The sequence below is a fragment of the Stigmatopora argus genome, chromosome 5 (assembly GCF_051989625.1).
Source record: "Stigmatopora argus isolate UIUO_Sarg chromosome 5, RoL_Sarg_1.0, whole genome shotgun sequence".
NCBI classification, from domain to species: Eukaryota; Metazoa; Chordata; class Actinopteri; order Syngnathiformes; family Syngnathidae; genus Stigmatopora; species Stigmatopora argus.
In genome coordinates this window covers 9,878,596-9,902,655 of record NC_135391.1, presented here as the reverse complement: position 1 = coordinate 9,902,655, position 24,060 = coordinate 9,878,596, and the positions used below count along the sequence as shown (strand labels likewise).

At 39.5% G+C, this 24,060-nt stretch overlaps 3 protein-coding genes across 8 annotated transcripts; 1 reads left to right on the top strand and 2 right to left on the bottom strand.

Annotated features, from left to right (window-relative positions):
• Window positions 1–152: 152 nt before the first annotated feature.
• unc45b (unc-45 myosin chaperone B) lies at window positions 153–9,084 on the bottom strand. Of its 4 annotated transcripts, XM_077601331.1 has the most exons (23): window positions 9,053–9,081; window positions 8,078–8,171; window positions 6,579–6,771; window positions 6,275–6,514; window positions 5,978–6,139; window positions 5,559–5,595; window positions 5,305–5,480; window positions 5,049–5,138; window positions 4,756–4,923; window positions 4,472–4,637; window positions 4,158–4,328; window positions 3,912–4,083; window positions 3,525–3,825; window positions 3,303–3,397; window positions 2,980–3,121; window positions 2,752–2,892; window positions 2,545–2,672; window positions 2,354–2,420; window positions 2,160–2,273; window positions 1,962–2,077; window positions 1,758–1,875; window positions 1,506–1,661; window positions 153–733 (listed from the first exon to the last, which is right to left on the bottom strand). In XM_077601331.1, the coding sequence occupies exons 5-23, from the start codon at window positions 6,137–6,139 to the stop codon at window positions 461–463; spliced, it is 2,793 nt and encodes a 930-aa protein (XP_077457457.1). In that variant the 5' UTR covers window positions 6,275–6,514; window positions 6,579–6,771; window positions 8,078–8,171; window positions 9,053–9,081; the 3' UTR covers window positions 153–460. The 4 variants fall into 4 exon arrangements, with proteins under 4 accessions (XP_077457457.1, XP_077457456.1, XP_077457458.1 ...); XM_077601330.1 differs by lacking the exon at window positions 6,275–6,514; XM_077601332.1 differs by lacking the exons at window positions 6,275–6,514; window positions 9,053–9,081 and adding an exon at window positions 8,820–9,044.
• Window positions 9,069–19,781, top strand: LOC144074752 (kinesin-like protein KIF2A). Of its 3 annotated transcripts, XM_077601334.1 has the most exons (22): window positions 9,069–9,338; window positions 11,860–11,954; window positions 12,196–12,312; window positions 12,651–12,705; window positions 12,977–13,090; window positions 13,277–13,321; window positions 14,726–14,826; window positions 14,925–15,020; window positions 15,095–15,149; window positions 15,217–15,379; window positions 15,496–15,586; window positions 15,656–15,719; window positions 15,795–15,886; window positions 16,246–16,388; window positions 16,489–16,693; window positions 16,765–16,875; window positions 16,967–17,034; window positions 17,225–17,350; window positions 18,350–18,497; window positions 18,711–18,812; window positions 18,905–19,043; window positions 19,127–19,781. In XM_077601334.1, exons 1-22 carry the CDS (start codon window positions 9,278–9,280, stop codon window positions 19,210–19,212), a joined length of 2,277 nt encoding a protein of 758 aa, XP_077457460.1. In that variant the 5' UTR covers window positions 9,069–9,277; the 3' UTR covers window positions 19,213–19,781. The 3 variants fall into 3 exon arrangements, with proteins under 3 accessions (XP_077457460.1, XP_077457461.1, XP_077457463.1); XM_077601335.1 differs by lacking the exon at window positions 13,277–13,321 and having other exon boundaries at window positions 9,070–9,338; XM_077601337.1 differs by lacking the exon at window positions 17,225–17,350 and having other exon boundaries at window positions 9,071–9,338.
• Window positions 18,835–24,003, bottom strand: dimt1l (DIM1 dimethyladenosine transferase 1-like (S. cerevisiae)). The gene is made up of 12 exons (XM_077601344.1): window positions 23,811–24,003; window positions 23,012–23,085; window positions 22,856–22,942; window positions 22,725–22,786; window positions 22,552–22,645; window positions 22,407–22,456; window positions 22,206–22,329; window positions 22,055–22,147; window positions 21,508–21,572; window positions 21,116–21,179; window positions 20,933–21,039; window positions 18,835–20,772 (listed from the first exon to the last, which is right to left on the bottom strand). Exons 1-12 carry the CDS (start codon window positions 23,866–23,868, stop codon window positions 20,730–20,732), a joined length of 921 nt encoding a protein of 306 aa, XP_077457470.1. The 5' UTR covers window positions 23,869–24,003; the 3' UTR covers window positions 18,835–20,729.
• Between the last annotated feature and the right edge of the window lie 57 nt (window positions 24,004–24,060).

Genomic DNA, 24,060 nt, shown 5'->3' with positions numbered 1-24,060 from the left:
TTGTGGTCGCAGAACTGCAGACACTGCAGAACTGTAATTATAACAACTCTGTACTGTTTTGCACTTCGAGTTGTCATCATTGATTCCCCTAATTGTAGAAATATGGAAGCATAAACAAATAACACCACTGAAGAGTTGGTTTTGGAAAAAAAAAGGCTTTATGCAAACAATGTAAGCACACTCAAATATTATTATAGTTCTTTCACAACAGAAATTACACAAATTAATTTGAAACCATAACCTGGATTTCAATTGAATCATCTATATGTAAGATTTTGTAGGCGATACATGTTCAAACATTATCATATATCCAATTTTGTTAATATTGTATTTACGTATTTTTTTAGTAACCTAAATCATCCAGTGACTTTTTCAATGTGGAAAAAAATCTGGTAAAAATGAACAACAAAGAAAAAAGAGGAAGTATGTCTCCTTGTGTCGTGGTGTCTTAGACCATTATTTAAGAAGGGGTAGAGAAAGGTTTAATCAGACCCAGATCCATAGCTTTGACCAGACATGAGCGTGCCGCATCGATGACATCCTGTCTCGTGGGATTGTCCGCTGCTTTGCCAATCACTGACATGATTTCCAGCAACTCACTCTCAATAAGTTTCTTGGCCAGCTCGTTATCCCCCGAGTTGAGCATGTTGTATACCGTTACGAGGCCGCGGTGCTGGATCATTGTGTTGGTGTGTAGACACAACCTCTGTAGGATCTCAAGCCACTGAACAGTCTGTTGGGTGATGACAAACATTTAGAAGCACAGCAGCAAACGTCTGGTTAGATAAAATAGCATTTTTTTTTTTTACATTTTTTTGCCTGGTCTTAGTGGTACACGGTCGATTGGTCGCCGGTCTTTTGGTCGCCGATCTTTTGGTCGCCGGTCTTTTGGTCGCCCGGAAGATAAGTGATAATTACCATTTAAATCGTTGCTCAAATTCCCTAAATACAAACTGCGAATTACTATTTAGTCATACTTAATGCCCTAGTAATTATTAGGCTAAAGAAAAGCTCCAAATTTCCCGGACTTTTATTGTTTTTTGTCGGAGAACTTGTTAAGACCCTGACTGACGTCCCTTCCTGAGGGGACAACACATGTACATACAAACTCTTATACACTCACACGTCGGCTCAGTGAAACTGCTCATGGCCATTGTTGGCTTTTATTAATGCGTAGACCGTGTTGTTTTACCTTGTTTTGTCGCCGGTCTTTTGGTCGTTGGTCGTTTGGTCGCCCGTTGTTGCGGTCGGGGCGACCAAAAGACCGGCGACCAAAAGACCGGCGACCAATCGACCACACACGGTCTTAATAGGCTCTGTATTTGCAAAGTAATTAGTGGAAGCATTAAAAGGTGGGTTAACTCTGATCATTCCCCAGGTATAACACACATGCTTGCAAGTAAATGTTGGTATATTTTGTAGGATGAAAGTATACATTGATGTGTTGTGTCAGGGAGACCTAAGAGTAGTTTTCATGCCACGTCTCATTGTGTTGGGATACGTACCACAAGTGTCATCCTGGTGCAGAGCTTCTTTTGAGCAGCAGTAAGCATAGCCAATGCTCCAGCTGCAGCAATCTGCAGCTTCTCATCATCCTCTCCGCTGAGTAATACAAGCAGCTTCAGCTTATCATTACCTTCCTCCAGGTAGCGCTCTTGTACCTACAAAAAAAATAAGTTGTAAAATTCCAGAAAACTGAACACATCTTGTATTGGAAATCTGAAAATGTGACCATAATAATGTACTTATAGTCTTACTTCTTTGCACGTCACAAGGTTGCACATGCATTCAGCTGCAGATTGTCTGATCTGTTCATGTTCTTCAAACATATAACTCTCAATATCAGGTAATGCATTCTCTTTCACAATCTTTATCCTGCAAAAGTCATACAGCAAATGTACATTAAAGCTGTGATTATATGACATGTGCAATAAGCACACACACAGGGAATGTAGCAATACCTTAGTTTTTCACTGAAACCAGCGAAGTTGGTAAGGCCTCGCAGGGCCTCAAAATTCTGGATTCCATCTCTGTCTGTGTGAAGAAGGTTTACTAATGGCCTAACCACCTCATACACCTAAGGAGAGAGACAGAATGAGAGATGAGTAAAGATGTAAAAATGTATTTTAAAAAGTCATTGTGTTAAGTCTTTCTCTTACTCTTTCACCAGGAAAGGCGATCTCTGGATTTGAAATGGCTGCAATTCTGGCAAGTGCATGAGAGGCCTTTACTTTTCCAGCTTCTGTCCCTTCCAGAGCCAGGGGGATTAAAGCCTGATAACAAAAGCCAAATGTGTTTTTAGTCAGATTAGCATTTTGACGCATTTCGGTGACTATCCGAAAAATGAACTCACCTTTCCTCCTCCATGGGCAACAAGAGTACCACGGTCTTTAGGATCCTCAGACAATGCCAGGAATACCCTGTAGAAAAGAGGAACCAAAACCAAAACATATGGAGAAACCTATATGTAGAATAATATTTAACTCACACAATGTAGTTTTTGGTAGAACACATCTCTACTTTGAGTGTTCTTTCCATTCATACCTTGATAGCATCTCCTTGGTTTGGTCCGTCAGAATGGAATTGTCTGCTTTAACCATTACAGCAAGAGCAGATGTGACCCCAGCTTTGAGCAGCCTCTTAACTCTCTTCTCAATAAAGTCCTTCTTGTCCTGAAATCCGATTTGGGACACAATGTAAAAAGGTCTGCATATTGTTAATGTGTGCATTGGTGTTAGCAGTTTGTTGTACCTTAGGATGTTGCTCGGGCACGTGTTGTTTTGAGAATTTAGCCAACTGTACCAGCTCAGGGATAATCTCTTTCTTTTCATAGGTGTTGGTGCAGTTTACCAATGTGCACGCCACTGCGTATATAATGGTTTTATCTTTAGACTGAGATAATAAAAAAGGAAGTTATTCCATTTGTGGTGTTGAACTGGATAAGCAATTTATTCAAGTTTTCACTTGAGTCATTTTCACCTTGGCTAGTTCAAACATGGCTTTCAATGCTTGCTCGTCCTCAACAAAGTCATCTTTCACATCAGCATCATTAGTTAGGTAAGCCAAACCTTCAACAGCCCACTTCCTTGTTTTGGCATCAATCATAGGATTGCAGAGCCATCTACAAAAGTAAACAAAGAGCAGTTAGTATTTAAATACAACTGGAATGTTAGATACTTTGGTTGAACTTTTGAGCTAAAACTAGATTGACAACAAGAACGCCACTATGTAGTAAGAAAAAAAAATCCAAATGAAATCTCAAAAGAATTGGCTTTCATAACTTTGACATGCTGAACTCTCACTTTCTGCACTGCTTGGCTAACTTCTCAGTGGAGCCTTCAGCAAACTGTCTTAAACTGTAATCATCACCTCCTGCTGAGCCGAGTTTGCAGAGACCCTGTAGAGGAGAATCAGTGACAAATTGCAAAACTGGGATTGAATTTTATACCTAAAATGATGGCATTGTTATTTCTAGATGATATTCCTGGACACAAACTTCTACTCTTAATCCAAGGTACACTCACCACCAGCGAACGTATCTTAATCTTCTCATTTTTGGTCTTCTTGTAGATGTCTTTAAGTAAAGACACACCATTGGTGATGATGAAACTGGCGCGGCTCATCTTTGTCGAGGCATGGATGAGCGCCTCCACTGCCACCATCTGGTCCACCTCACGTTCAGAGCCACACAGCGCCACCATCATTTCCATGATGCCTTGCCTTCCGACCAAGGCGTTCCCAACATCAAATGGACCTTGCAGCAGCCCCGAAACCACGTTGATGGCGTGAATTGTTTTATCCATGTCGTTAGGATCGATTTTGGATCTGCGGAAATGATGGGGATGTTAGTAGTGGTTGGAAAATATAAACTAGCTGGTCTGGAATTCATCAGAAAGGAGAAATGGACATACTTGATGTACTCATCACATATATCCCTGTAGTTGTTTCTCTCCGGGTCACACGTGAGATCATCATAGAGTCGGTTGAGTAGCACGCTGGCAATTAGCTGGGTGTTCTCAGTCAAGGGCAACTGGTCAGGAAGTTCAGGAACCTGACCACACACCTTGAGAATCTTCTTGAGACCTGTACAATGAATGGGTTGTTAAATAAGTTATGCCTCTTTTGTGGTTCTCAAATTATTATTATTTTTGTCTCACCATGATCAATAGTAAAGAGAGTCCTTGAGTTGTCTTGCTCTTTTTTTCCTTTGCGAGGGACGTTCTTGCTCAGGAGATTCAACGCCTGGTCTCGGCCATGGCCAGACACCTTTTTACTGCCAACCATCTCCAGTAAAGACAGGAGAATAGTCTTCAAGTCTTTAGCAGTGTCTATGATGGACATTAGGGATAACATTTGCAAAGCACCCTTACAAATTTAAACCCAAGTCTCTTAATAGTGATAAATAGCAAGGGTGACTATTTTCTACATTACCTTCTTTTACTAACAATTAAAGATAAAAAACAAGTCTCACCTAAAACCAATGACTCCTCTTTCCCATATTCTCTTTTATCCCCGCCTGTGAGGGAATCGTTGATGCATTGGAAGAGATTGCATGTTGCCAGTGCAATCTCCTCATTGTCAAATGCCATTATACTGCACAACTTATCAATGGCCACCATGTGAATAATGGCCATTGCCTGCAGAGAACATTGTGAAAAGAAATGTACTTATTTAAGAGATTTTATTCCCAGACTGACAGGATAAATGGGTGCGTGCTCATCAGCACAATCCTTTTCATCTATATTCAAGTCCCACCCGAGCTTTATGTCCTGTGCACATTCCCGAAAGAGTGCGAATAGCAGCGAGGATCATCTCAGATTTTCCTGTCTCGATCATGTTGAGGAGGAGAGGGACACCATTATTCTGGAAGATTCTCTCTGATCCGGCATCATCTCTGGATAGCACAATCAGGTTGTTGGCAGCCTACATATACACAAAAATATAGATTTAGTATTGTAAGTGTAATTTGCTGTGCAGTGGAATGGATAGATTCTCAGGAAAGGTTGTAATGAGTTGAGCTTTCAATGTTAGGTAAAAAGAAAATGCACCTTTTCTTTCTTGTCCTTCTCCATATCATCATCCAGAAGAATATCAAACATGTTCTGTACCCTTGAATCTGTGGAGAATGTTGTTTTGAGCTGGAATGAAAACAGGAATAAATTAATCTCTGAGGATGTCTCAACATATACTTGGGCAAGTGATGTTAATATTTTTCGCATGCCCCCAAGTACAAATTGTTAATGTTCATGTTGCTTATGTATTCTGATGGCATTGCTAACTGGGTTTGGTTCATTCAAAACTGACCTTAGTCTGGATTTCTTCCCCCAGCCTGCGAAGAGCCTCCAGAAACGTTTTGTTCTTTGGTTCAATGGTCGCACATCTTTGTGCATCTTTGAAGGCCATATCAAGTTTTCCAAGCTTTTCCAGAGCTTGGCAGCGTCTGTATAAGGCTTTGATGTCAGCGGCATCTACGTCAATAGCTGTATAAGGTGAACAAAACACAAAGGTTTACTATTTGTGTTATAATTAATATTCAATTGTGTCTTACTATTTGGTACCTTTGGATGCATCGGAGGCTGCATTGGAATACACTTCCTTTGAAATAAAAACAATCCATTTTGTTACTTTTTTTGCAAATACTCCATCTATTCTCCGTACCACATATCCCCACTCCAGTGCATTGGAGCCTATACCCAAAAATCTCTGGTCTATAGCCAATAGCACGGCACAAATAGAAAAATAGCGATTCATGCTTACATTTACCGCATATATATATATATATATATATATATATATATATATATATATATATATATATATATATATATATATATATATATATATATATATATATATATATATAGTCTTCAATTAACCTACTATGCATTTATAAATGTGGGCAGAAACTGGTGCTCCAAACTAAAAATCCACACAGGCAGAGAATGTTAATTTTAGAAGAAGAAAAAACATTTCTTACCTTTTTCAGATAGCATGCAGCTCTGTTTCTGTAAATAACAGCCAGGACCTTCTTGTCTTGACAAACACTGATTGCTTTAGTATAAGACTGAATAGCCTTGTCAATATCTCCTGCTTGGAAATGTTTGTTTCCCTCATCTTTCAACTGGATTTGGTCTCCCATCTGTTAGAAAGGTTTAAAGGATATAATACAATTATCTTGCAAAAATTCATTAGGCAAGCCATCTATCAGAACAATAGCTCCAAAAGGTGACTGAATACATTAATTCCATATTTTTTGAACTGCGCTAAATCTCACCCTTGTTTGTAATCGGTGTCTTGTTGAACTGAATCTTTGACAGCATGCAGTTATAGCACATGCTATCTCATACACATACTATCTGCAACTTTAAATGTCTCCCTGCAAGCCTTTTTTGGGCATGGTGCCTGAGCAGTGTAACAAATGCTTTCCCAATGGACAGAGATGTGCAGTTGCACACCCCCTGCAACCACGATCTCCTTCTCTTAATGTATGTATGGCCCCCAAAAGCTTCAAAACCTACCCGCCCGCAAACATAACAAATAATTAAATAACTGGACGAAGCTTCTCCAATGCCCTTTACCTTGTTCTTCTTTGAAATCAATATTTCTCCCAATCAATGTCCCAGAACTTCAGTCGGATGAGATTGTCAATGGGTATTTCTAACCTCCTCCACTGCAACCCCCAATTATATTTGTCGTCACGATGAGGCGGGACAAGTCACGGTGGACCTTTAATGACAGATGAGGGGGGCCCACAAGAAGACACAAGTTCCCCTGAGAAAACAATAAAAACCTTTATTTAAATAGTTCGCTATACCTAAGATGACTTGTGTCATAGAAGATATTTCAGCAGGGTACAGGTAATACTTTAAGGAAAATTATATTTGTGTAAATGTGCGTCTGACATAAGCAACCCCACTCGCCATGATGGTCTACGCCTGATAAGGGTTATTTAGGGTACAGACAGCTGAGAACTCACTAGCAAATGCCTGATGCAAGTGGTGAGGGTGGAGGGGGTGGGGATGTGTGTGAGGTGACAGCTGGAGGGCCCACGGAGTAAACTAGTAGCTTCTGGAAAGAGAAGGATCTGGAGCCTTCAGATTGGTGGGGGGAGGTCAGCTGTGATAGTAATAAGTGGGGTTAATTGACACATATCTGTTGATGTGTTTTGTCAAGTGTAAACAGCTTGCGTGTATCTTCTCAAAAAATGTGGAGAAAAGCTACCTCTGAAAAAAGCATGGCAGTGTAAGCATTTACGAGAAAACTTACTCAAGCATCTTACATTTCTTTAAATAATGAGATTGCTGGGGTTTCTTTAGAACACGTGCTTTCTTCATTTTTCATATTCTTTTTGGCAAGGATACTAACTAAAATTGGATACACGTGTAAACATTTCAGCTATAGTTATGTGTGGGTTGTACTCCTGAGGCTGTATAAAAGCATAATAACCTATGCTTGCTTGTAACCTGTCATAACAACAAAGACAACTGTAGTGCAAATAACTTTTCACAAATGACTTGACTGTAAGTAAATGTTTTCAAAGAATTATTTTTTTATTATTACTTAGAGGATTCATCATATACCGTATAATAAAACCTGTTGGATTGTTGCATAATCTGTTATTCGAAGACAGTAAAGAAAACTGCAATGTTTAATTTCTCATCTCATCTCATTTTCTGAACCGCTTTATCCTCACTAGGGTTGCAGGGGGTACTGGAGCCAATCCCAGCTGTCTCCGGGGCAGAACCGGGGGACACCCCGAATCGGTGGCCAGGAGACGGACAACCATGCACACTCGGCCATACCTAGGGGCAATTTAGAGTGTCCAATCAGCCTACCATGCATGTTTTTGGAATGTGGGGGGAAACCGGAGTACCCGGAGGAAACCCACGCAGGCACATGCAAACTCCACACAGGTGGACGTGACCTGGATTTGAACCCAGGACCCCAGAGCTGTGGGGCCCACGCGTTAACCACTCGCCTCACCGGGCCGCCCTGTTTAATTTGAAACACTAAATATATTTAAACTGTACATACTTTTCAAGACAATACATAGAATGTTCACAAACAAATCACTTACAATAGTGAAACAGGTGATACCCAGTATTATATTTTTTTTTTGTGCCCCACTTCATTGTATCGTTTTCACTTGCTTGAAGAACTGAATGTTGCATCTGCAACAAAAAAAGCACACATCAGTTACAAAGGTTAAAAAAAAAACACAACAGCTCAAAAAGGCAGGGATTTTGGTCAAGGTTTTGCATTTTCGGTGATTCAAGGTCGATTGGCCTAATTTCTACACCAATAGTCAGCAATAAGAAGCACTATTTTATGTTGTCACACTTATTAGTAAAAAAAAACACTATTTATGTTGTCATAACTATGGACCAGAAGTCCTAAAATGCCCAAACACCTTTCGATGCTACGATGTCCTGGCTTTTTAAGCAACATGTGGCAAATGCATAAATACCTCTCATTTTTCATCCAATGAAGTTTCAAAAAATGTTGTAAAATCAATATCAATAGCATTAATCAACATTTTAAATAATAACTGTAATCCACATTTGCATTGATTTATTGACAGTTTATCTAAATAATTTGAGGTGTTCATCGCGGATAGAAAAAAATGTATAATGACTATAATAATTAAACTCGCTGGCTGCCATTATAGACGTCCAATCCATTTGGACTGGGAGAGACCTCTTGAAAGATGAGCTTTCACAGCCAGTCCTCCCATTTTAAATCAAGTGGACGTGTATCGTCAGTGGTAATGGGTTTAAAAATGTAAAACATACTGAACATATTCGACTGATAATTCTCACCTCTTACAAAATGAGGTAAATTCGAAAACAGAGGTACTACAGTGCATGATGTCGGGTGGCTTTAACGACACAATAAAAGATAACTAGAATAAAAACGGCACATGACGCCTGCAAAAAATCGTAACTCGCTCTGAAACAACGAGAAGTGTATCAAAGTGATGAAACAGTCTATCATCGGCGTCATTTTTACAAAGTACTGTCGGTGCTTTCGAAAAATCACATCAGTCACTCACCGTCGCGGTGCGGTCGGCATCACCAACCAACCAGAACAACGAGCGCTTTGTTTACTTCCGGTTTCTGACAGGAAGTGGACCCACGCTGCACCGGAACTGGCCTGTGAGCTGGAGCTTTTGCGGGCAGGCTCCTCACAATTCCTACCATTAACCGAAAGGATCCTTCCCCCCACCTCGCTTGCAGATCTTTAGTCTTTATTTGTTTACTTGTACAGGGAATGTAGAATGGCGGTGGCATTTGGGAAGATCGACGTCGGCACGTATGTGGAAATTAAACGCAGTGACGGTAAGTTTAGGGCGAGCCGCTCTTGTCTACGTTCCGTCGCAGTTTGAGCGTCTCGCGGCTCGCCCAAGTTGTTTGGGGAGCTTTGTTGCTGTGGTGCTGTTGAATGCAGCGATGGGTCTTTTATAGTTGGCAATGTTGAATTTTAACTGGCGGGGAAGTGGCAATCTCACTCAATATTTCATCCTCTCAACACAAGGCTCATTCATTCTATATTTGGATTCATCTCATGATCAACCGGCGTCCCCATTTTGCTTTGAATCGCAACAAAAAGCCCAATGCTCATAGATCGCACAATTTGAATTTTACATTTCCAAAACGTGCATTTTCAAAGTCTTTGCATTCAAGTAGTTGCCTGTTCCCAGACTAACTTGGAGCGATTCATTGATGAGCATTAAATAGGGATTAGCTTAATGGCTAATGCTAACGTAACCGGCTTCTTATGGCAGATCCTAAACAGGGTGCCATGTATGTGTCATCTTGTCAAGTTTTTAACCGGATGACAAATGCAAACGTTCTAGGTGTTTTTTCAAATGGTTTTCTTGGCACAAATGATAATGGCGGGTGGTCGACCTTGTAAATGGTAGTTGCTATGGATACCTCGGGATGTCCACAACAACATGGTGATATAACGTGCAATGGTATTAAAGGAATACTCTGCTCTTAAATTCGTGTTCATTATGCTCTTTATCCTTTGGCTATTTGTCCTTAACCTTTCATGTTATGCTTGATGCAATGCATATTGGCCCACATTCAGTATAACTCATGAACATTTTATTCTGCCCACTGTATTGCTTAAAACAAATTAATTAAACCCTTGATGTTTCATTTTATGTACGAAGGGTAAGCATTTATTTGAATTTCTGCATTACACTTCACTTCAGAATTTTTGTGTGACTTGTGAGGGAGATGTGAAGCAAAAAGGGCCAATACAATAGATTCTTTGGGTTACCCAAAAGTGTTGGCTCTGATTTTTGCTCATGGAATCAGTCTAAAACCATCTACGTGGTGGGTGTTCTTTAGTACAATTACACATTTGTAGTCGGTCCTTCCAGGGGTTTAAGTGTGACAGGCGTGGTGCGCAGGCCCCCTCGGTATTTCAGTTAGTGCAGTCTTCAGCTCGCCATTCTGCCATCCGAGCAGGGATTTCCCTCTCAGCAGGGGGAAGATGGTGAGATGCACGCAGATCCTCGCCAGATTCAGGCCACCACCCCATCTGTTTAAGGCAAAATCCTTAATTCTGACATCCCTCCCTATGCTTTTTTGTGATCGTCATAGGTACCTGGAATAGAGATCTGCTTAAAACCATATTAATGACTAGTATATTATACTCTATCTCATAATAACAATCGAGTGTGTTGTGTGTTAAGTGATTATAAGCGAGGTCATTTTTCAACCTGAGTTTTTTAAAATTATTCATTATGTGGCCGTTGAACTGTTATTGATGCTTTAGGGACTTTTCGTTCCTCTGACTTTTGGCGCACCCGCTACTTTTAAGACCGTTAGCCACTGCAAATTATCAGCTTGTTTTTTGTATAAAGTAGGACACAGTGGACACAAATGATTCTTTCAGATTAACTACTGTGAATCTGACGGACCACGGTGTGTTATTAGCAATGAACTCTTGGGAGTACAAATGAAAAAAGTAAAGTTGTAGTCTTCTTTTCCACTATAATTTCTCAAACATATAATTTTTTTTCAGTTCGGCACCAGCTTGCACTTTTTTTGTAAATTCTTTAGAATCGTATGCACGGAAAGTTTTCAGGACCCCTTGAATATTGTCCCCATTAATATACAAAATATTTGTTAGGTCAAAGGCTCTCTCTGACAATCATTTCTAGTTCATGATGCAAAATGAATAGGGTTGACACCATTCCCTCAAGATTTTGCTGCACACACAAAATATCCATTCGGAAGACAAGTAAAACATATGCATGTTAGTTATCTAAAAGACACTAATGCGGATTCAGCTGGTAACAGAATTTCCTATGAATGACAGGGAACAGTATTAACTAGTGTGACCGGTATTTGCATGTATGTAGGCAGGTGGAGATTTTTTTTTAGACTAATGAAAATTGTTCTCATGAAGATAAACTGTAAAAAGAATGCCGTCAGTGGAATTTTCGATGCATTGAGAATGTTCTTTTCATAAACAGCTTTGTACTTGTTATTGTTACTGTCACATTTAGAAAGCGTGGACTTCCAACTAGATTTGAAAATGGAGGGGCAAATTAGTATAACTCACAATTACAACTATTGTCAGAGTTAAATGAGGCACACCTCTTGGTTTATTGCATGCACCGGTTTACGCACATTGGGTGTGTCAGGACTCTGGGAGAATTTTAGAACCTATAGTGCACAAGCTAAGTGAACAATGTAACTAACGCGTGAATGGACGAATATGGCCCTAATTATTCCTCGAGTTTATTATTTTTTTAATTTTAAAACAGTATCATGGGTGTGCTCAGAATGAGATCTCTTTCAGCTTTCAATCTTCTGGTTCTTGTTTTTCATTCTGAAACAGGTCGCATACATGAGGCGATGGTGACATCCCTGAATGAGGACAACGAAAGTGTTACCGTTGAGTGGATAGAGAATGGAGATACAAAAGGGAAAGAGGTACACAACAATTCATCGCTCATCAAGCCACTGAATAATTCATGAGAAGACATAAGTTTGGATGATTGTATAACAGTCCTGCATAACATACAATGCAAGAGGGCAGGCACACTTACTATATAGGCAACTTTGGCCTTTGCATCTTTGTTGTGCTGGTTATGCAGTGATGCATAACAATGAACTGCGTTTAACACTCAGGCTTATGTCAAAATGACTCATATATTCTCCTGTTATCATGCAGATTGATTTGGAGAGTATATTTGCACTTAACCCTGATGTGGGTCCAGAAGAAGAGCTTATCCGGAGTCCAGAGACCCCCCTTCCAAATACTGGTGTGAAGGTTAATAAAATAGCAAAAGTGAGTTGTATTTAAATGAAAAATCAGATAAAAGTCATTAGCATCCTATATATTTTGAGATATTTGCTTTAGCATGCATGAACATATGTAATGTTATAATGCTGAATGTGTACAAAAGATGCATAGTATGTTGTGATCGATGTGATTAAAACAGACCTATGCTCTAATTAGCAATAATCTTGTTTTAACTGTTTGACTCCTAGGTACTTCATTAAAATATTAAACTAGGGATCAAATAAAAGAATGAAAAAAATGAAACAACATTTATTTTCAACTCAAATATAGTACGTTGATTGAAAATCTGCTGATCGCACTCAAATTCTGGCATCATTTTGCAGAACCGTGGAACGATAGCACCTTCAAAGATCGACACTCCATCCAGGGACAGTCGAGGTTTGTGTGGAAATATGAAGGCTATTTTCATAAATTGATGCTCAACTCAGATATTTTGAGTTTTCCTTTTTTTTTTAAATAAAGGTAATTTATTGAACCTAATATAATCACTATTGTCCTTTAAGTTGCAAAGAGGAAAAAAACATTCCACATGTTTTACTTATTTCAGTGTCATCTGTAAAATACATATGTCCATTCTCACCTTGTGAGATTTGAGTTAAGTGAAATCAATATATGTACGTATATATAAATGTTTTTTGTTGCTTTCCAGTCATTCCGAACCAGGCCCGACCCTATCAGTCTCAACACGCTGAAACAGCACCAGCCCCTCCATCACAGCAGGCTCAGCCGGCCCAAGCCCCCACACAGCAGCAGCTTCAGAATGGTAATGTTGAAGTTCTTGCCACAGTGTACTACCTCGTACAGCTTCCAGTGTTAATATTTGATTGGCAAACTTATTTGGTCGAGCGCACTAACAATTTTAACCTGCCAATATTGTGATGCTTGACAAAAGTGCCCCTCTTTGAATTGCTTTGAATATCTTAATGTTTGTTGACCACGTTCATTACAGACTCTTTACATCAACCGCTAACCAGAAAGGAGTTGGGACAACTTTGTATGTACCACTTACTTGCTATTGTTGCATTTTGGGTATTGTAATAGTTTCTAATAGAATCTGGCAGGTGTCTTGCCTTAAATGGAAAGGTGCACCGATCAATTGGTTGTATGAATGGTAGGAGCCTGATTCAAAAAATTCTGCAGGATCAGTGATCGGTCGATCACTATAAATAAAACCGATCATGTCCGACCATCTCATTTGGTTGCTGGACTTCTGTGTATAAATTGTTTGGGATTTTTTTCACTTTTGCTGTTCTTCCTTGGTGAGAGAATTCAGTAAAAAAAAAACAGTTTAGTAAAAGCTCACATTCAGAATTTAAAGATTAAGATGAGAAGAATTACATAATGTAAATCAGTAGTTTGGACATTTCCTTACCTTGTGATGATCCGCAGTTAAAAAGAATTCTTTTTTTTGTAACATAAGATAATGTGAAATGTTTTACAATAAAACTATAGATTGCAATGTTGAAGGTCCTTGATGTATTTTTATGGAAAAATTATAGAATTGTCATAAATCTGTGATCAGCTAGAAAAATGTGATTGGTGTAATCTTACTTAAAATTATTTTTTTTTACTCAAAATGTCTGCCAGATACTATTTTTTCCAGCCTGTGTTGTCACTGGTGTTGGTGCTATTCTCCCGATTCAACCAACCTGCCAAGAGATTTTTTGGGGTGTCAGCCAAGCAGTTTAAAATAGTGGTTGAGCGGCCTTTTTGGTCGAGTAAAGGCCTTTGGCATAGAATTTTTTTTTTTTTTTTTTAAAGCCTTTCGCTATAGTTTTCTGTTCACTTTTTTGTCTTTTGGAAAGATCCTGGTATCATTGACAAACTTGGATTTAGTAAACAAACATTAGTGATGGTCCTGACCTAGCTCATTAAATCCTAGATTAGAGGAGATTATGTATCACTCTCGTTGGATAGTCTGTCTGTTTTGGGAACTATAGAAAGCAGGATTGGATTTTGGTGCTTTCTTTGGAGAAATGAGGTGGTGGTCAAACACACACCCACACACAAACACTAAATATTCAAGTTGGGCTATCTCTGGTGTCTGGTGTTGGGAGATTTGGGTTTAGAAAAACACTCGTGATTTAAGAGGACGCTTGGGAATCAATGCAAATGCTTCTTCAATTTAAAATTAATAAATTAGTGTTAAAACCAGGTTGTCCGTCCTCTTTGTGCCCTGCTATTGGCTGGCCACCAATTCAAGGTGTCCCCCACCTGGTGCCGATAGTTAGCTGTGATAGGCTCCAGCAAATACCCTACACCATCCCCTCGACCCTTGTGAGGATAAGTGGTTCAGAAAATGAATGAATGATTGCTATTAAAACCAGAGTGTGACTAATCGAGTGACTTAATTTCAAGGAAGTAATTTGATGTGCTTCTTCCTCTTGTCTGTTGGCAGCCAGGAGGAAGTCAAACTGTGTGAAGGAGGTGGAGAAGCTACACGAGAAAAGGGAGAAGCGCCGTCTCCAGCAGCAGGAGTTCAGGGAAAAGAGGGCTCAGGTATAGGGATATAATATCATTAATTTGAAAATGACTTGTTTTAAAGTCAATTAAGGGGTGTTAAACACCTATTCCAATTAATGCAAAACTTTTTGCAGGAGGTGGACACAACCATTCCAAATTATGAGATTATGTGCATGATTAGAGATTTCCGTGCAAGTCTAGACTACCGACCTCTAACCACATCAGATCTGGTGAGATGAAAGCGAAGTGACTTCACTACCCTCAGCAATACAATATTTAATGTAACATTTTATTGTGTATGCAGATTGAAGAACATAGAATATGTGTATGTGTGAGGAAACGTCCACTAAACAAAAAAGGTATGGTGTTTTACGTGTTTAAATTGTTTAGAATGGGGTATTAATTCTCTCCTTGGCTTTGATTCAGAACTCACCATGAAGGATTTAGATGTGATAACCATTCCAAGTAAAGATGTAGTGATGGTGCACGAGCCTAAACAGAAGGTAGACCTTACTCGTTTCTTGGAAAACCAAACCTTCCGCTTCGACTATGCCTTTGATGACGCTACCACCAATGAGATGGTTTACAGGTAACGACTTGCTTCTGTAATATATATACTCAGTCTGTGTTTTCAGTAATAAACTAATCTCAGTTTTAGGGGCATGTGCCTGAAGAAGTTCTCTGATGTTCTTTGTCATCTTAAAGGTTCACTGCCAGACCATTAGTGGAGACCATATTTGAAAGGGGTATGGCCACGTGCTTTGCCTATGGGCAAACAGGAAGCGGTAAAACCCATGTGAGTTGGATTACCAATTGAAATCAGTGACATATATTTTTCAAGTCCTAAAACACTTTTATGTTTTAGACAATGGGGGGAGATTTTTCTGGAAAGAACCAAGACTGCGCTAAAGGAATTTACGCATTGGCTGGTAAGTCATAGGCTGTATGAGCCACTGTCTGGTGTCATTTTTAAAATGTTAAAAGTCAACATACTTTTTGTCTAGCTCGGGATGTATTTCTCATGTTGAAGAAACCCAACTACAAGAAATTAGAGTTACAAGTGTTCGCGACCTTCTTTGAAATCTACAGTGGAAAGGTGAGTAAATTATAATTCTGTGTTCCATGGCTGTGAACTATATCCCTTTTAGCTCATTTAAACCCAAAAAAATGAGTTATTGTTAGCCATGATCAGGTTGTATTTTTTTCCATTTCATTTTGTCTTAAGACTTAATTTATTAGGAACTAAAATAATGGGCAATAACAAAACAATAGTTTAAGTTATCATTAGTATAAGCATAGTATTAGTATAGCATGCATTATAATTAGTATAAATTACAATTGTATAAGTTACAAGACCCAAAAGGTGGACTTTAGTTTTTTTGTGGTTGAGTTACCAAAAATAGTCTTTTTGCCTAAAAAGGGTTATTTTGATGGCGGCTGTGTATGTTTTATAAGGTGTTTGACTTGCTTAATCGAAAAACCAAACTGAGGGTGATGGAGGACGGAAATCAGCAAGTGCAGGTTGTGGGCCTTGAGGAGAAAGCGGTCAAGTGTACGGAGGATGTCCTGAAACTTATAGAAGTGGGCAATAGCTGCAGGTACGTGTTAAATTTGAAGCAGTTGGTGATGGACAGCATCAAATGCAACCTGTTACCTTGTTCATAATAATAATATTGCTGTTGTTTTTCCCTCCCAAAGGACGTCAGGGCAAACGTCAGCCAATGCCCACTCATCTCGCAGCCACGCCGTGTTCCAGATCATTCTTCGGAGGAAGGGGAAGATGCACGGCAAGTTCTCGCTCATTGACCTGGCTGGGAATGAGAGGGGTGCCGATACTTCAAGTGCCGACCGCCAAACTCGCCTGGAGGGTGCGGAGATCAATAAAAGCCTGCTGGCCCTCAAGGTCTGTGCGATGTTAAATGAGTGGCTGAATGGTCTCAGTTGTAAGGTATTTGCACCTTCCTTTCATTTCAGGAATGCATCAGGGCTTTGGGTCGAAACAAGCCGCACACGCCTTTCCGAGCCAGTCAACTCACTAAGGTTTTGCGCGACTCCTTCATCGGTGAAAATTCCCGCACTTGCATGGTGAGTCCATTACTTCTGTGTTGGGACATGTTCCTCCCCGTGTCTCCTTGAAAGTCCTCATCTGATCTGATTTTGTTCTTTACTTTTGCAGATTGCAACCATCTCCCCAGGAATGACATCCTGCGAGAATACCCTCAACACGCTTCGCTATGCCAACAGGTGCTCTTATGGTCACCATGTACAATTGATATATAATTACAAGTCGCCTTCATAGTTACTGAATTTTACTCGCGATTAATCTGAACTTGTTTCTTATTCTTGTTAATCTGGTGTGACTCTATCCCTCTTTTTTTCGCTATTCCTCTTGTCTTTCCCAATCTCCTCTCTCCCATGCTGCCCCACAATTTAGAGTGAAGGAGTTTGGGATTAGTCCATCAGACATCCCCTTCTCTCAGGGTGTTCAGGGGACTCGCCCTGAGCACTCGCCGACCAATACTTTTGAGTACGATGACTTTGCGGCTACTCCCCCTGGCAGGTCAAGCACTTGAAATTCACGACACAATCACAAAGGGTTTTGTTCTATTGGCACAATGAGAGCAACTACAAGAGTTTAATTAATAATTTGAAGGTTTGCAGTACAGTTTAAAAAGGATGAGTACAACTTAGCTTCCTTAAAAGGGACAGACAACACCTGTGTTTCCTAGCAGAAAGAATCCTGTTTGATAAATTGGAAAAGCACAGAATTTAATTTTTCCCATGTATAATAATGGAGTAATCACGAAATTACAGTCAGTATTTCTGGTTAGTGGCCTCAATCATTTTATCAATACTTGTGGAATTTTACCCAATCAAATGTGTGGATACTAAATTGCCCCCCCACGCTTGTGATGTCAGTAATACTCATTCTCCCATGCGACTGTTTGAGTATCACTGTCTAAGTGCGTGGGATCGCTGAAGTCACAAAATGGCTATGCTTGTAAATTGTCAGTTTTTGTTAAAACATTAGTTTCTCCATTAAGAAATCCAAAAATTGCATACCTAAATATTTGGAGCGCAACAACGCTCTGGTTGTGTATCTCATTGTGCCGCGACGTGTCTCGTGACTCATCTTCACAGGCTTTTTTTTTTTTTTTCTTTCTCACCTTTCACCTCTTTCGGGACCCATCCATCAACTTTTCACCTTTTATCTGCATCTGACTGGCACTCTTTTCTTTGGCTTTAACAGCATTACATTTTTCTTTCAGTTCTCATTCATGAATTGTCCATACATGTTTGAGCAATCACCATCGGTGGTCATACACACGCGCACATTTTACTATCACAAATCCCCTGGCACGTCTTCAATAGAATGTGTAGGCCAGACACATTGGTGAGGGGAGGAACATCGAAAGATCATTATGGCATCCGCACCAACGATCCCTCACAATGCATGACTTCACTGCTCCTATGATATCATCAGTCTTTGCCACATTCAGCATCCAGCACGGTTGAACGTAATCAGCCCTAATGAAATCGATGTACGTTTGGGCTCCAGGGTGAAGGAACTTACGGTGGACCACAACCAAGTGATGGAGGGAGGCCGAACCAACATCCACACGGTCAACCAGCTGGACTTTCTGGACGAGGAATGGCAAAACAGCTCACCGCAGAGAGACGACCTGAAACTGCTCTGTGAGCAGAATGTGAGTACTAGTTTGGGGGTTTGATATTCAATCTTCGGCGTATCATTTACCAACAGGAATGTGCTTTTGGAAACGAATAAGCATTTTGGGAAATAGTTTGTTGAATTTTAATTCACTAAAATGTCAGATATAATTGAAACAATTAAAAGACCAAATTTGGTCAAAAGTAGTTCGCAGGACTTATTTGCGTAATGAGGTTCCTTTTTTTCATAGGAGGAGGAAGTGTCTCCTCAGCTTTTCTCCTTTCATGAGGCTGTCACTCAGTTGGTGAAGATGGAGGAGCAGGTCCTGGAGGACCACCGAGCTGTTTTCCAGGTCAGATCAAGAAAGAAAGCTGTACATTTCAACTCATTTTTAATTAGAAAAAAAATATTCTCCACTACAAGCAAAACTTTTTCCATGTCCAGGAGTCCATCAGGTGGCTTGAGGATGAGAAGGAGCTCCTGAAAATGACCGAAGAGGAGGTGGACTACGATGTGGAATCGTATGCGACTCAGCTGGAGAAGATCCTGGACCAGAAAATAGACATCCTCACCGAGCTCCGAGGTTTGTCGAAAGGAGAGGCTGAGGAAATAGTGTTCTCTGAAATCCCACGGCACCGACTTCTTATCTGGTTTTGTCTTGGACAGATAAAGTCAAGTCTTTCCGCTGCGCTCTCCAAGAAGAGGAGAAGGCAAGCAAGCAGATCAACCCCAAGCGGCCGCGAGCTCTTTAGACTGACTGAGGAGGTGGGAAGAAAACCACTAGACAGACGTTGGCCTGAGAAAGCACAAAAAAAAAAGGACCGACCTTTCCTACAGGCTTAAAAAGTTGCAACTTTTAATGACTTTTACATAGGAAATAACTGTGTTGCTATGGTCTTGTTAGGACATTTAGAAAGAAAACTTGGGAAAGCATTGTTTTTTCCTTCTGACGAGGAATGTTTAACTGTAACCATTCTTCTTAAATTATTTTCTTTAATACTTGCTTGTACTTTTGGACTTGGTTTCCCAAGTTTTGCCACACAAAAAACACTGGTTGGTTTACGATTGACCCAGCTAACTTGTACAGTCTGCATGTGCACTGATGTTATAGCATCTTAATGCCTTTTGGCACTATATAGTATATTCATGTCCCATATGCAGTCTCTTTTTTCCCCCCCCCACTTTTTACCAATGTGGACGAAGCAGCGGAGTGAAATGCACTTCCTCTTGTTCCACCCCAAAAATTTTATGTGTAGCTTGCTCCCATTCGTGCCATTTCATGCCATGAGGCAATAGTTTCTAAACTAATGTCTGACATGTTTTTCACCGGTTACACTTTGTTATAAAACTGGAAAGGAAGAACCTGACAATAAATGCATAGAGAAAAACAAAGTTTTCAAGTTTGGTAAGAAGATTGGGTTGTTAAAATGTACTTATTTTTTTTGTTAACTCAGGGGCTGCCATTGATGGCAATAGATTTTACTCGGGTTCTGTAGCGAGTGATCGATCACTGTCAGGCACCCAGTCAAAATGGATGGGACGCCTATCGCTGTCAATGGCAAACATTACTCAATTACCAGCCTTCACAAAAGTCATGCTGTCAGTCGCAGTGAATGAACAACAAAATACACAGGTATAGCGATTAGAGATTTCTATGTTGTTATCACATGATCACAAATTAGACTAGAGCCATTTAAAGTCATTTAAAGATTGTAATAGGGTGAAAAAAATTGGTGTTTTTAAAGATTTGTTGTTATTGCTGGGCTACAAAGCAAAAAGATAAAACATCAAAAATATTTTTTTAAATGTCAGCAATTTTTGTAAAAGCCAATAGTAATCACAATGGATAGGATTTTGTAAAAATATTTAAAAATAAATTGGCAAAGGATCAGTATTCTGTATCGACACATCCTCAAAATCTGGTGACTTGAACTCTGGTGGAAAAAATGCGATCAGGACAACTCTACCTTTCCCTATTCAGGTCTGTCAGAGCAAAACATAAAAGTGCAAGAAAAACAACTTGGGGAACCAGTTCACATTGCTGAAACTCAACTTGAAAGCATAACTTATGACATGTCAAGGAGCAGTAATTTTATTGCACGATAGATGCTTTCTCAGGAATTTGATGCGGTTAAACAATAATATGCTCAGTGACACAAAATAGTACACAAAAAAGAATCCCAATATGAGTTCATATCTTTTTTGTTATGCAAGATTTTAAAAAATCCACTGGACTGTCAGCTATCTATAAAGCACTGGTCATAGCCCTTTAAGAAAAGTGGATCCCAGCAGAGTTGAACGCATGAAGCAATCTGAAAAAAATAGATGCATGAGAAATAAATGGACATTCATTCTTCAGCCATGTTACCAAAATGCTAAAGTATTGATTGAGGGAAAAAAATCATAAATGCAGCATCCCTGATTTGCAGGAATGGCATTTAAAATAAAAGTGAAACGGATCAAATAACTTACACCATGAAGTCATCGATGTCCATAGTCCTAGCTCTCTTATCACTGAATTTTGCCGCTTGTAAGATGCTTTCGATTTTCTTGGTGATGCTGAAATCTGTTGCTATTTGCTGTGAGGATGAATCAAATGTTATATCCCAGCCAGTCTTCCTTCAAGCCACAATTACTGTTATCATGTTGACCTACCACATTTTGTACTGAGCAGTGAATTCTGTAGTTTTTCTCCAGGAGCTGCTCCACCGCAGATGACCTGGAAAAAATATACTGGTCACTCTTCTGATCCAGTTAACACATTAGCATCATGTTCAATTTTATGCATTTACACTGAAGCCAAATATAAATACTACACCCCCCCACCCTAATTTTGGATACTGGACCGCAAACTTTCTCAAATATTGTTCATATGGCTTTCAAATTTGGCACAGGAAAAAATGTTATTCTGATGTTGCATTTCAGAAAAAAAGGCAAATTAGTACAAGTCTCATTTTAGAAACAAACTGTTTAAAGGGGACCACCTAAAATGTAAAAAGGTGAGTTTTTCTTTCCAATGCATATATATTTAGCACAAAAATACTCACTTAAACGCAGCGTTGAGGGTTTTATTCTTTCTTACAAAAGCAATTCTGACCAGACCATCCCACTCCTGAACAAAACACAGAACACATGTTACAATGAATGACAACTCTATTTTTTAATTTTTTAACTCTCACAGGGACAGTGATGGCTACAGTGGAGAGCTGTTCAAAAATTTCCACTTAAGACCTTTAACCTTTACAGGACAAGTGATTTTCATGTAATTTTTCTAATTAGTATTTTTAAGATTGATATAGGATTAAAAATGCATAAATTAAAACAATGCTCATAAAAGCTTAATTAATGAGAGCAAAATAAAGGACATTGAAAAGAAGTATCTTTTCTGCCATAGTTTTTAACTCACTGCATGCCACTGACAGCGATGAATGTCCAATTTGCTGGCTGTAAATGTTCATCAGTCAGTGCCATTGAATGTCTATTGCAGTCAATGGCAGCCAAATAAATTAAATACAATAACTGCCCTGTGAGGGTAAGAATTAAAAAAAATCCTACATGAAGCAGTTAATGTTGCAAATATAACAAAATGGTCACCTGGAAGTTAATTGGAGGAGGAGGATTTTTGGGTTCTATTCTAACAACACTGGATTCCACTTTGGGAGGAGGACGGAAATTATTTTTCCCTACCTGGAGAGAGAAACAAACTCAATATCTTCCCGGCCAAAAGTCAAGTCAACCAACATACTTTCATGAGATGGTCAACGCGAGCCAGAAGCTGAGTGTTGATAGATAGCCGACAGTAGAGCTTGTCTCCAGGCGGGGCCACCAGACGCATGGCGAACTCTCTCTGGAACATTAATACGGCACACCTGGACAAAGCAGACGCAGACAAATGCACACTAGGACTGAATGTGACTTTAAAATGCAGAAAAGCCAAGTTTTATACCTGAAGAAAGGTCGGTGAAGAAGCAGTTTGAAAACAAATGGGGATGAAATCTGCCAACATTTAAAAGCCACACATGATTTATACCGCAAGAACAGACGTCTTAGTAGTAGTAAGCATTTAGAGTGTAATGTGAATAAGTGCCTACCTGGTATGGTAAATTGGCCACACACACATCAAAGAATGGAAGGTCTGTTTTTAAAACATCTCCTACTAATATCTGAAGTTTGGACTGCATGGGTCTGTTGGAAAGCCACATTATGCTTATTTCACCGTAGTTTCACTTTTAAGGGTTTTTGGCTCATCTGTGACTGCACTCACGTGCACTGTACTCGTTTCTGCAGCTCAGCCACCAATCTGCCATCCAACTCACATGCCACCACCTGGCAACGCAGATCAGTTCAGGGAAACTCTTTAAATATTAATAGGAATCTTTTGACATTGAAATGTACCTTCTTGGACTTTTCTAGAAGTTTAACTGTCATGTTACCAGTCCCAGGTCCCACCTCCAAAACCACATCTGTCGGTCTCAGTGCAGCCTGAAAAAGAGACACATTGCGATCATGTAAACTGATTACAATCCTTGTCCACAAACACAGTTGGACTACCTTTTCAATGATGCTATTAACAACAAGAGGATTCTTCAAGATGTGCTGGCCGATCCCCGTCTTGAACATAATGCCTGCAACACAAAGTTAAGACATTTTAAGTCTTTTGATGCCCAAACAACTTGTAATAAAATTGCGCAATAAGCTCCCTCTTGACAAGTACTGCAAACAAGCCAGAATTTTAAAACCCACAATCGGTGTTTTTGATTAGTGATGCTTAAATGGTACTCCAAAACAAGGTCACAGATAAATGTTAAATTTTCTGAGGTCCTTGTTCTTGAATCGGAAGAGACATCACTTTGAAAGATATGCGTCAAAAATGATGATGATTATTATTATTAAATGCAAATGTCCTCAAATGCACTACAGCCAATAGTGTAGCAATAAGCTTAAGTATTAATTTATAAACATCAATACCATTTAAAAATCAATGCATATCAAAAGAAAAACCACGCTGTGCAAACTTGTAGCAAATGTATGTTAAGAGTTTTCGCATTCCAGAAAGTATTTATAGTACATTTTAAATTGACAACTATTACAGTTGCACATAAGATTTGACTATTGGGGTTACACCCTCGCCAAAAGTTACATTTTAGGTGGAATTTAGGGGAGGGATGATGTGCCTGAGCCTGAGATAACTACAGCAATAGTCATCAACGTGAACAAGATCTTATTTTCAATAAAAGTTTAAAGGATTACTGTACTAGCATGAAACAGAATGCCATACAATACTCGATCGCAGTCCCAATAAGTGATCGCTGGAAATGGCTAATATGCTAAAGCTAACTCTCGCACATACCTTGGTTTTTAACCTCTTGATGCTGCCTGCTTTTCTTCTCCGCTTTGACTTTCGGCATTTTGTTGACAAATGTGAAAATCACAGCTTGGAAAACACTATTATGTAAAATATTTCTCTACAGATTTGGTAAACACATGTACTAGTATGCGTTTGCTCTTCTTCGCTGGCTTGGGCTAGAATTCCTTCAGGCAAGAGACCCTTCTGGTGGCCGAACACGGTATGACATTCCTAATTATTTTAATTCAGTCCT